The 13,578-nt window shown below is 39.2% G+C and overlaps 1 protein-coding gene and 1 non-coding gene across 2 annotated transcripts; both read left to right on the top strand.

The window, feature by feature from the left end:
- Positions 1–521: 521 nt before the first annotated feature.
- LOC145071902 (small nucleolar RNA R71) lies at positions 522–628 on the top strand. Its single transcript, XR_013690865.1, has one exon. It is a non-coding gene; the product is annotated as a small nucleolar RNA R71 (small nucleolar RNA).
- Positions 629–11,336: 10,708 nt separating this feature from the next.
- LOC145069673 (protein LIGHT-DEPENDENT SHORT HYPOCOTYLS 2-like) lies at positions 11,337–12,429 on the top strand. The gene has a single exon (XM_079016624.1). It carries the CDS (start codon positions 11,665–11,667, stop codon positions 12,145–12,147), a length of 483 nt encoding a protein of 160 aa, XP_078872750.1. The 5' UTR covers positions 11,337–11,664; the 3' UTR covers positions 12,148–12,429.
- Positions 12,430–13,578: the final 1,149 nt, after the last annotated feature.

The following is a 13,578-nucleotide window of genomic DNA, read 5'->3' on the forward strand; positions in this document are numbered from 1 at the left end:
GGTCGGGTTTCTTCTCGGCCGGTGGCTGCTCCTTTTGATAAAGGCCTCGACCTGTCTGCCTATATTTTTCTTCTTTTTGCTTCTTATACTCTTCATATGGCAGCCACTCCTTCTTCGGTTTCCTCCAGTCCTCATCAAACTTATCCCCACTAGAGTAGCACACTTGAGCTTTTCTGTTCCCAAACTCATCTACATTGCAGTCCTTGGTCAAGTGTGGACCACTGCATCTCTCGCACCTTACTCTTATGGCATGTATCGACTGGTCCATTTGTGTTATCCTGCGATCCATGTTATTCAGCATGGCCATGACAGCTGCAATTTCTTCAGTTTGGGCCCCTCCACCGCCTTTGATTCCATTTTGCCTTAGGTTGTGGTATTCGCGAGAGTGTTTCGCGAATTCTTCAATTAGTTCCTTAACCTCCCTTGGATTTTTCTTTGTCAACGGTCCTTGAGAATCAAGGAGTTGTCTTGTCATCACATTGACCCCATCATAAAAGATTGACATCTCTTGCTGCACATTTAGGTCATGTTGAGGGCAATTTCTGAGCAAGCCCTTGTACCGCTCCCATGCTTCGTATAGTGACTCCCCCGGCTGTTGCTCAAAGTTGGCTATCGCCTTCTTGAGTTTCGCTATCTTGGATGGCGGGCAAAACTGGTCCAGGAATTGCTCACGCATTTGAACCCAAGTGGTGATTGTACCCGGTGGAAGTGCTTTCAAGCACTCCTTAGCAACTCCTTTGAAAGTGATGGGAAGCATCCTAAGCAAGACAGTGTTTCTGTTGACATTTGGGACATTGAAGTAATCTGCAATGTCGTTGACTTCATCTAGATGCTTAAAAGCATCCTCATGATCTTTCCCGAAAAATAGGATGTCCTTCAGTGCGGTCAATATGTGTCCCTTCAGCTCGAATGTGGCAGTGGCAGGTATTGCGAGTTGGACTAAACCGGGACCCACATCTTCTCGGATCTGCTTCTTGTAAGCTCCCATGGACATTTCTTCAATCGCTGCCATCTCGTTCCTTGGCTCGTTCTCGGGTTCGCTCGTGTGTTCTTCAAATTCTGGCTCGGTATCGCTTTCGGACTCGGTTTTGATGGGTGTATGGTCCAAATGCTCAGGATTGCTCTTGTGCTTTGCTGATGAACCTGACTCTCCTGTCTTTTTTCCCGACTTCCTAGAAAAAGCTGACTTCAATTCTTGCAAGGGCACCTTTTTCTTGTGAAGTGCAGACTCGGGGTCTTCAAGTGGTGGCACCAAGTGTGTGTTTGAGCTTCTGGTCATGAACTCCTGCAACTTGCTAAACTAAAAACGTAAAACTGAACTAAAATAAGAAAAACTAACTAAAAACTAAAAATTGAGTTTTCTATCTGTTCACGTCGTGGCAGGTATTACGCCACGTCGTGGACTCTGTGTCTGACAGAAAATTTTTTATTTTGCTGAAAAAACTTAACTTTTTGTGATTTTTATTCGACAAAAAGGATCGATCAATTTAATGCAAATAAATAAGCTAAAAACTAAGCCGTTCCCTGACAACGGCGCCAAAAACTTGATGTGCACAAAAGTACCCACTAATTTTAATATTTATAACCTAACAAACTTAACTAACTATGCACTTATAGGCAGTGTACCTAGTCAGATTACAGTATAGCTTGGGTAAGTCGGGTGTCGATCACAGGGAACGATGTTACTAATTAATTTACTTACTATTAAATTAACCTAATTTATTAACAAGTTTAAAAGGGGTTTTATCTGGTTTTACAAGATCAGATGAACTTAAATCAAATTCAATAAATAAAAACACACTCTTGTTTAGTTCGAATCCACTTCTCCCTAATGGCTAGCTAATGATTACGGATTATTAAGTTGGTTTTTTTAGTTGTATTAGTAATTTAGTTCTAACTTACCAATAATTAACTAATTCATGTCAAACCATGTATGTTCACACATAATTAAACACCGAACTAATTATGAATGTAAATATGCTATGTAAGATTTGTTGTATAAACACAATTATGATCACAATACACGTTCTCTAACACAGCTAAGCTTTATTTATTCTAATTACTAAGTAAGATTGGTCAATCCTAGCTCTAACAATTCAATGTTCACTAAATCATTAGGTAAACAGGTTCATGCAGTTTAATGGTCACTAAGCTACACAGAACATGCAGTCAAGCAATTAGACAAACAATAATAGCATGCTAGGTTATACAAATCAAACACAAGCAATTTTTACCAACTAAACTTAATCCATAAACATATAACTATTCATAAGTTTAAAGCTTCATTTAGCTAAACAAGAGTAGCTAGATTCAGTTGCTCATCATAGCAACTAAACCAACACGGCTAAAAATAATGAAAGACATGTTCTTATTTAACTAAAATATAAACCTCTATTCTTTTTGGTGTTGAAAACCTTCTTCCAGAACCCTTCTTTCGCTCTGAATTGACTCCTGGAACTCTTTCCTTCTGCCAAAAGCTTCTCTTTTTCGTAATAATCAGGAGGACTTATATAATCCTCAAAAACCCACGCCACGTCGTGGCTAGATGCGCCACGTCGTGGGCTTCAAGCAATCCGTATCCTTCAAGGAAATCCTTCGCGTCGCGATGTCTATCTTCTGAAACACCCGTGCCACGTCGTGGGCTTCATCGCCACGTCGTGAATTGAGTGTTTATCGTGAATTTATTATTTTCTTGTCTTTCAAGCCTCCCATGTTCCACATTTTGGCACTTTTGGTCCCTCTCTTCGAAAATCCTTTATATTGACTGAAAATAACAATTTAAAGTCATAAGTATCATTATTCTAAACATATTATCAATTTATTAATAAAAATGTACTTAAATATTGCCTAAAAATAAGTATAAATATGGTAGTATCACATATCATGCTAGTATAGAACATATCAGGTAGTAGCAAACCTAGATGATATCACAAAGACAATCATCTAACAAACAACTCCTACTGGTGGGCCGGCATTGTGGCCGTAGACTCACCGCTACTGGAAGGTAACTCACCTCAAAGTAGTTGCTGATCTGTGTGGGAAGTAACTGTCTTCTGCTGCTGCCGCTCCGGAAATCCTCCGACTATAATTCCCACAAAACCCTTAGTCAGTTACTGCTAACCGACCTCAGGGTAAAATGACCATTTACCCCTTACCAATCAAGAGTCAAAGTCAAAGTCAACTGCCAGTTGGCCCGACTCGCCGAGTTGACTTGCCAACTCGCCGAGTCCCTATCCCTTTGTCCGACCATAAACCCGTCTCTACTCGTCGAGTTAAGCATTAACTCGACGAGTCCTCCTTCTAAACTAAAGGCTAATAGTCCTTCATCCTACTCGCCGAGTTGTATGAACAACTCGTTGAGTTCACCTTCATCCGAAGAACACTCTATGCTGAGACTCGCCAAGCTGTATGAACAACTCGTCGAGTCTGTTCTTGAGGCAAGAAGATTGCTCTGAACTCGCCGAGTCATGACATTGACTCGCCGAGTTACTTCATGAGTGATTCTGGCTTCCGACCCACTGAGTCACACCCCATGACTTACTACACCAACCCGCAATACGAAAAAGGGGAAAAACTCGGGGACTCGCGACTCGACTCGCTGAGTCAGATGAACGACTCGCCGAGTCTGCCACATGCAGATACTATACACGTGATTCTTCTTGAATCCAACTCATGTCATTCATAGATCTGGGTTTCTAGGGCCTGATTAACACGTAAAGTTTCCAACTTTACATGTAAATAATCACCCATGAGGATTTTAGGGCTCAAAATGCACCAAAATAGTATATCTAGGGCTTTCATGCAATATGGCTCCATAAAGGCAGTAGATCCAAGCTCCTGGAGTTCAATCATGCCTAGATCTAGAGGCTAAACAACTTATTACAAACCCTAAAACACAAACAAGCTTGGGGAAAGGCTCAAGAAGGACTTTCATGGAGCTATAAGGGACAATAAGCATGAAAACAGAGGGAAAACTAAGTTATACCTCAAGGAATCACTGAGATAACACAAATATGCATGGCCTCCTTCTTCTCTTCTTGATCTACTCTCCTTCCCTCTCCAAATCTTCAAGAAAACACACCAAAATGCTTCAAACTCACAAGGAACAAGGCTTGAACGAAATATAGAGCTCTGAGGGTGAAGGGGGCGAGCTTGGGGGCGGATAAGAGGGTTTAAATAGGGTGCAAACCCTTGAAATTTAGGGTTTCATCAGACAGCGGGGACTCGCCGAGTCGCCAACTTAAATGTGTTCCGGATCCCGTCTCTACTCGGCGAGTCGGACCTACAACTCGCCGAGTCCAAGGCTAAAAATGAAAAACACTAAGATAAATTTTACGTACCAGGAACCAAGTGCTACAAGTAGACCCTGTCTGGACAAAAACCCTAATCCGAGGGTTTGCACCCTATTTAAACAATGTTATGACGGCCATAACGTCCTTATGCTCCCAGAACACCTCTCATTGAAACCTTAGCCGTTATTGAAGCAATCTTAGCCTTGTTGGTGGATTTTAGTGCTTGTGGTCTTAAGAAGGAAGGAGAAAAGTTTGAGGAAGCAAGTAAAGACCAAGGGAACCCGAGTTTGTGCACTTTTTACAGTTCATTGAAGGTAAAATGTTGTAACCTTGCTCTTTCTTTTGTTAGATCCCTTTTTGGGGAGATTTAGGGCTTTTATAAGCCATTTTTGATGGCCAACCATGATTGCAAACATGGTTAGGGGTTAGAGCTTCTGAATCACGTCATTAAGGGAGTCACAAGGCAGTTGGGAACTGCTTTTGCACCCATGAAAGGTCCCATGCATCATAAGAACTTGTTTTATGTCCTTTTGAGCTCAAAGTCCCATGCAAGCATGTAAATTTTGTAACTTTATGTGCTAGATCGATTGTAGAAGCTTGGATCTATCTTTTGATCAAAGGTTGTACACCAGAAATCGAGGATTTAGAGTGTGGACGTGACCGACTCGGCGAGTCCGTTCCTGGGACACGACGAGTCCAAGGTTTTGAGTCCCATATCTGTTGAAGATCAAAAGAACTCAGTTGAGTGTTAGAAGGGGTGTAACCGGACAGAAAGAGAGACCCAACGTATTGGACGTAATTTTAGACCTGGAGTTCATGAGACTCGACGAGTGCTAGAACAGACTCGGCGAGTCCAAGGCAATCTTCTTAAGTTTGAAGATGAACTCGACGAGTTTTTCATGCAACTCGGTGAGTCGAGGACATGACTTGTTCATCAGATGAAGGTGGACTCGACAAGTGTTCATACAACTCGGCGAGTCGGATGAGTTTCATGCGATGTTCATACAAGAGAGGAACTCGTCGAGTCGATGCCAAACTCGACGAGTCGAGACGTGGATAAGGACGAGTAAAGGGTTAGGGACTCGACGAGTTGACGGCCCAACTCAGCGAGTCGGGTCAACTTGAAGTTGAATTTGACTGGACTTGGACTTACCCTGTTTAGGGTTGCACGTGTTGTGTGTTGACATGAAGGCTGTCGTGTAGGAATCAAGGAGTCGAAGGGAGTCGACTTGTGCGCCGAGGATAATTCAAACACTGCACGACATTGAGGTGAGTTACCTTCCAGTAGGGGTGGGTCTAAGGCCACAAGGCTGACCCACCAAAAAGGGGTATTTAGAAGATAATGGTGTTTGTGATAATTATCTTGGTCTGGTTATGTGTTTTAGTCATGAGATTTATCTGTATGATACGTTATGTGTATAGTAGGGATTAGTTTCCATGACAATGGTCCTTAGGACCAAAGGGTAGGTCAGTATCCGGATATGCCTGACTGTATGCTTATATCTGTGTTGCATGCTAGTGGTAGGGGGTGAAATAGTCCCTAATTACCAGTTGAAAGATACAGATGGCAGTTACCGGTTGAAAGATACCGATGATGGTTACCGGTTGAAAGATACCGATGATGGTTACCAGTTGAAAGATACCGATGAAGGTTACCGGTTGAAAGATACTGACGATATTGTATGATATGTGGTATGATGGGGGAACTCACTAAGCTTTGTGCTTACAATTTTATTTTGGTTTCAGGTACCTCTTCGTCGAAAGGGAAGGAGCCGGCGGCGTAGCAGCGCATCACACACACATGGTTTCTGCATCGAGTTTCTGGGATTGTACTCTGATTTTCATTACTTTTGATGTCATGGTTTGAGACACAACATTATGATTTTGTAAGGTGTTGTTTTATTGACAATGTTTTGGTAAAATGCTGATTCAACATATTAATTCAAAAATAAAATTTTCGGGCTTGAATTTTGGGATGTTACAATGTTGGACAGGGATTTGCTACAGATGTGGTAGGGAGGGGCACATGGCGAAGGATTGCCCTAAGGGGTTTGCAGTTTTCTTTCACTGCAACTAGACTGGCCATCGGAAGGACGAGTGCCCTCAGCTCATTCAGGGATCAGCTCAGGGTTCTGAACCTGCAGCTTTGCGTGCTACAGATAGTCGGTCGGTGAAGGCCGAGGTTCTGAGGGCTCATGGGAGAGCTTTTCAGCTGACAGCGGAGGAGGTCCGCAACACCTGATGTCGTGGCTGGTACGTATTCCCTTATTTATACTATTTTGAGATTTTTTGTGCTTATTCTATGTTATATATAGGTAGTTTCCTTGTGAGTCCTATACCTGGTTTGGTGTTATTTGACTCGAGTGCGAGTCGACCCTTTGTGTCTTTAGCTTTTAGTCGTCACATCAGTATCCGACGTGAGGCGTTGAGTCGACCTCTGAGGGTTTTCATAGCCGACGTGCATGCGTTTTTCGCTATTGATGTATTCTGAGGATGGGTACTAGAGATTTTTGGTGTCGAGTTCCCGATAGACCTGGTACCTATCGCGATGGGTGATGTCTGTGTCATAGTGGGCATGGACTGGCTGAGTCGGTTTGGAGCTATGATCGAATGTGAGCATAAAATGGTGACTATTCGAGACCCTAGTGGGGGAGTGCTTATGATGTATGGCGAGGGTACCAGATCTGGATCAGCTTTCTGCTCTGCTGCCAGAGCGAGACAGAGTCTACAGTAGGATTGTATGGGCTTTTGGCGTATGTGATGGATACGGGGGTTGGTATAGGGAGGCCGAGTTCTATCTCCGAGGTTCTGATAGTTATTGCCAAGGCACCTTATCGCATTGCACCGCCTGAGATGCATGAGTTATCCTCACAGCTCCAGGAGCTGCTAGGGAAGGGGTTCATCAGACCGAGTAGCTCACCATGGGGAGCTCCGATCCTTTTTGTCAAGAATAATGATGGTTCACACCAGATGTGCATTGATTACCGAGAATTGAACAAGCTGACGGTCAAGAACCATTACCCACTCCTGAGGATCGATGATTTATTTGATCAGTTGCAGAGGGAATATTGGTTCTCCAATATTGATTTTAGACCTGGATATCATCAGATGAGAGTTTATTGCCATTAAGTTAGGTACTAATTGACTGAAACAAATCCTTGTTTGGAGCTATAACGCAAATAATTAAGCATAAAGCATATAACTAGTAACCAAAAATGAGAGCTAAACAACCAACAAACGACGACAACGAGACTTAAATACTGACGAAATAAAAAAAAGACATTCAACCAAAATGAGATCGAAACTAACAAATATGATGAAGGAATGTCAACCCTTAGACCGGCTGACGTTTTGATTTTTGGATGGGTTGGAGGGAAACACGCATGTGTGGACCTTACAAGAAATGCAGTCATTACCGGCGACACTAATAGCGGCGACATCACCTTTAGCGGCGAGTTTTCGAAAAGTCGCCGCTAATGGTGTTTTCGCCGCTATTGGTGTCGCCGGTAATGCCTACCTACCCGAATCCGCGTTTTCACGTTCTGGTGAACATCTACCGTTTGATCATTTTTCTAATCTAATGGCTGAGAAACTCGTGGAACGCACAAAACCAATACCGGCGACAATATGTCGCCGCTAAAGATCTAAATTGTCGCCGCTGAAGGTCGAAAAAAATGCGCCTTTTTTTCCCTCTTTGTATGTCGCCGCTAAAGGTTGGATGTCGCCGGTATTGATTCTTTTGTCACCGCTATTGGGTGTCGCCGCTAAAAGTCGACGCAGATTACTCCCCCTTGCTTCCTCTTTCTGCTTCAATCTTCTCTCATTTTGTTCCAACATTTTCTCCGAAAATTCTCCTTTCCTCCAACGATTCTCCCTCATTTAACAACATATAGTAGAAGAGATACCGTCGGGCATCAAAAACTTCCCCTCTCCGGCCACCAGCACTATTGCTACCGTCGATTTCCTTCTCACGGGTTCGTGTTTCCCTCCTCATCTCTTCCTTTCTTTCTACTTTAATGTCGATTTTCATAAGAGTTTGTGATTAATTGCAATTTTGTTTTCAAAAACCTTTTTTCCTTTATGGTCACCATCACTACCGTCGGTAGTTGCTGTCACCTGCATCAACTACCACCACCATTGTTGCAGCACCAAAGATTCCAGTTGAAAGTGGGAAAAGTTTTGGGAACCACAGGTGCATTTTTTTTTAATTTCTTTTATATGTGTGCATTTGTGTGTGTATTTTATATGTGTGTGAAATATGTTATATGTGTATGTATTTCATATATATGTGTGAAAATTGTGTGTATTTCATATATGTGTGTGTAAAAAAAATACGTATATGTGTATAATGTATGTATGTATGTATGTATGTATGTACGTATGTATGTGTTTGTATGCAATTTGGATTGTGTTCATAGTTGTTTTATGTGTATAAAAAGTATGTATATTTGTGTATAATGTATGTATGTGTGTATTTATGTGCAATTTGGAGTGTGTTGATGGTTGTTTTATGTGTATAAGAATTATATATTTGTGTATAATGTATGTATGTGTGTATTTATGTGCAATTTGGAGTGTGTTGATGTGTTGTTTTATGTGTATAAAAAGTATATATTTGTGTATAATGTATGTATGTGTGTATTTGAATGCAATTTGGAGTGTATTGTATACAATGTGTAAAGTACAATGTCATAATGGAAAAAAGAAACAAAAAAAAGTAGGATGCTATTATTGAAAATGTTATTTAAAGTAAATTACTATAATAGTTCCTATGTAATGTGTATTTGTAGATAAATTGGTAATTATTAGTTTGTTGGTTTAACTTAAAATGTTAATGTTAGTTAGGTGGTTTATTAATTTGATAATTTTAAGTTTGGTTTAAGTTAATAGGTGGCGGGAACAACGATCCGGAGTCTACTGTGGAACTTATAGGAGGGAACAACGGTGGCGGGGATAATGACACGTCGTATAAAATTTATCTTTTATTAGAGATTGTTGTATGATATAAATTTATAAGAATTTTGTTATTTATTTTGGTCTATGTATGGTATTATAAAACTTGGATGTTATGTAATCGTTTTTCTGAATTTAACGTATTGGTTTTTATGCATTTAATGTTATTATGTATCGGTTTTTGGACAGTCGAAAATGGCTGCTTTTAAAAAAAATAAAAAAAGGCAATAGCAGCGACATTGGGCATTAGTGGCGACATGAGTATTAGCGGCGACACGTAGCATTAGCGGCGACATCATCATTAGCGGCGACAGTGAGCATTAGCGGCGACTTTTTGATCAATACCGACAAGATGGTAGCGACGACTTAATAGCGGCGACGTGTCGCCGGTAAAGCTATTAGCGGCGACTTTGGTGAGCAATAGCGGCGACTTTTGTCGCCGCTAATACCCTTTTTTCTTGTAGTGTATCTCTTCTCGTAAGTTTGAGGGTCGGGGGTTTCACGGCGGGACAGACTGTATTAAAAACTGCTACTTGCAAGGTCACCAAACATGAGAAACCGTGCATAGAAAATCAACACGCGTTTATACCATTTGCATTTGATATGTTTGGTTTCCTTGCGTCGGATGCGGTGAAGCTTCTTAGTAGACTACAACGGATCATGCACAACCATCTTATATCTCCTAGATCTATGGATGTAGTCTTTAAAAGAATTGGTTTTACCATACAAAAGGGTTTAGCGGCGCAACTTGTTGTCCGTTTGCATTCTCATTCGTTGTATGATGATAACTAAAATAGGTAATTTTTTTCGTAAAAAAATAAATAAATAAATAAATAACACCATAAAATTTTGTTATAAGATGGTGACGTCTATTACAAAGTCTTCTAGACTCGTCAAATAAATAATCATGGATCAAATAGAGTTTTAATTAATACCAAGTAAACTAATAATCAGAAGCCAAAAAATGGTTAAAGTTTATTATCGAAAGAAAAAGGTAATTACAAAGAAAAAGAAAGACAAGAAAAAATATGCTATGATTAACTAACATACTTACTTAGCTAGAAGGCTAAATAAAAACCAAATATAAAAATAACTCAAATGTTTTATTATGCTAACATATGTAACTTATGACGGCTCAACGACTGATAGCATACTAAATCACTGCAACGAATTGGATCTCTCGTTATTATAAATCGTATTTCAATAGTATTATGTCTCTAGCGTGTTGCTAATATCTTGATTTTATGGATTAGTGACAAGTGACAACTTATTTTCTATCATTAATGTATATGTAATCTAACGTTGGTCCGTCACTATTTAAGCTAAATTCTTTCGGTTCCGGCCCCTAGCAAATTTCACTGTTGGTGCGTGTTATTCCATTATGATAGTTTCGATTTGCGACCCTATAGGATTTATACTTTTAACGATTAATATTTGCGTAGAATAATAATTATTTTCTTTTATAAACGTAGACAAAAATGTTGATTCTATAAACTAAAACTAATATTGTATCATTTTGTTCGAGAAAAAATAGACATACATTTCCCACCCACTGAAAAACTAAACATAAATGATATAATTGTTTAAGAAAAGCAAGCAAGTTAAATAGTTTAAGATAAAGATAAATTTAATTGCACGTAGCTATCTAATTTTGCTTAACGTGTTATTTTGTTTCTAGCTGGCTAAACTTAATGCAGAATGAAGACCGTTTCATTCAAAGAAACTCCACTGTTTCTCTAGCATACAATATGAAACATTTGTCGACAGAATTAAGATAATACATTATTCTAGCTATACTTGTGCTACACATATGGACAATGAATTATATTAGTTATATTTAATTAAATAATATAGTGAGATGATTATATGATATCAATATGTGAAGGATTTACAAGTATACACACAAATGAATCCCTCTTTAATTAGAAGTAATTTAGATTTATATTTATTTTAACTACAAATAAACACAAATGCTTTAAATTATAATGAAAAATAAGCAGGTAATTATGTACGGCATGGCAGAGTAAAAAATCAGGTTACTGTGACTCCACTTTCACATTTGCATCACTTCCACTTATAGATAGATCCCAATCACTTCCACTTATGGATCTTTACCCAGCAGCCACCAACACCTTTCCCTTTCTTGCAAAATGTTCCTCTTCTCTCATTTTCTACAACAAATATTCTTACCATTCATGCTCATTCCATTGTGTCTAGAGAATAACATCGTCTTTTTGGCTTAATACATCAACTTGTTTCTCTTAGATCAACCGCCCCACTGTGTGTGTGTGTTTACATTTGTGCAGGATTGAGAGAGAAGCCACTACAGTAAAAGAAAACCCTAGAAAAAAAAAAAGAGAGCAAGAAACAAGTAGATTGTAACAAGATCATATGGATCTGTGAGTTGAAATTAACATCTATGGACTCGACAAATAGCTCGTCATCTTCATCTTCTCCGAGCCGGTATGAGAGCCAGAAGCGTCGGGACTGGGACACATTTGGGCAGTATCTAAGAAACAACAAGCCACCACTTTCTTTCACTCACTTCAACCCTAGTCATGTTCTTGAATTCCTACACTATCTTGATCAGTTTGGAAAGACTAAAATCCACATCTTAACATGCCCTTACTTCGGAGTACCAAACCCACCGACAGCATGCCCTTGTCCCTTTCGGCAGGCCTGGGGGAGCCTTGACGCGCTTGTTGGACGTCTCCGCGCAGCTTACGATGAGCATGGAGGGAACCCGGAGACAAATCCATTTGGTGCGCCGGAAGTGAGGAGGTTTTTAAGGGAGGTTCGTGACTTTCAGGCCAAGTCAAGGGGTATCAGCTATGAGAAGAAGAGGAAACGACCTAAGCAGCAGCAACAGCAACAGCAAGAAGATCAACAGGAGCAGGCATAGCTAGCTAGCTAGCTGGCCTTTTGTTAACGATCAAGAAGTGAGGAACCCTAAAAAGACAAAAGGTCTGTAATGTGAACGGTGCAGATTAATTTGTTGACACATATGTGACTGAATATTTGTTCTTCTTTGTTTGGAAATCACTGTTTATGTTCTTCATCTTCATGAAAATTGAATAGGTTAATTTTCTTAGTAACTAATATGTACCTAGCTATAAGTTGTTTCCAGTAATAATCCCTTATGAATTGATTGTGCAATTTATAATATAAAGAATCTTTGTACCAACTCTTTGTTTATGGTTATTCGTAATCCCATATGTAGAAAACTTTTGATCATTGGGATCGATGATACATCTAAATAATTTATTTGGCTTAGATATATGTTCTACTATCATTAATTACCTTCGTATACAACGGCCATTGCTCCTACTGAGCCACTGATCTCGTCCCTACTACGAAGTTGATAGTTTACCATTGAAGAAGCATTCGATAAGTCCTTTGATCAACCATATCATTATTTCCGTACCCAAATTATATTTTGACCAAAATGTAACCCTTCTTTTCCCCTTTGACTTAAATCTTAATTACTTACTCATAAATTTATTTACAGTTCTAAGAAACCATTCTTACTCTTATCTAGTCTTAAGATTAAGTTCTATAAGAACAAAGATTTAACCATGCATATATATGTGATTAAAACATATAAATTCACTTACAAGCATAAACTACAGTACTTGTTAGACGAAGTTATATATACACGTATCTTTTGCATTAATTACTATCAAGTGTATTTATTCGAACTGAAGAACCAATCAGAACTTGATAAGTCTTTTCATCTTTGACCATTACTCTCTTGCTGTCTAATCACAGTGTCAATTTATATATACGAAAGTAGAATATTTATTATGTGAGACTAGCACTATATAGTATATATTCTATATTTTATAATATCTGGCCTCCAATAAAGTAAGGATTTCATTTTCATGTCACATGATGGATCGATAATGCATTACAAATTCATTGCATTTGCCCAACACCAATATATATGAAGGTGGCATTATACAACCGTTTGCTGGCTGTCTCATTAATAGCGTTTGGAGGCCTCAAAGTCGATTGAGGTTCAATATTTATCAATTCTTAACTGACGTGTTAAATATCGATCAATCATATACAACTTGTTTTTCTCGAAAAGAAAACCAATAAGTGGATATTTGCTTTATTGTTACAGGTATGTTTTAGGGCACATGTCCTACACTTGCATGAAACTTGTTATAATTAGCTAGTGAGAGTGTTCCCGGTTAAATCATGAATAAATCTGGTCCGGTAACGGTAACCGTTCAAAATAAATTTACAAATTAATATAAATTCCGTTTAACAATAAATACATTTCTCTTACTAATTTTCATAGCATACGATATTCATACAATAATTACTT

The sequence above is a fragment of the Lactuca serriola genome, chromosome 8 (assembly GCF_051521515.1).
Source record: "Lactuca serriola cultivar US96UC23 chromosome 8, Lser_US96UC23_V15, whole genome shotgun sequence".
Lineage (NCBI taxonomy): Eukaryota > Viridiplantae > Streptophyta > Magnoliopsida > Asterales > Asteraceae > Lactuca > Lactuca serriola.

Coding starts and splice junctions, on each gene's coding strand:
- LOC145069673 (XM_079016624.1), top strand. CDS start 11,665: ATGGACTCGACAAATAGCTCGTCATCTTCATCTTCTCCGAGCCGGTAT.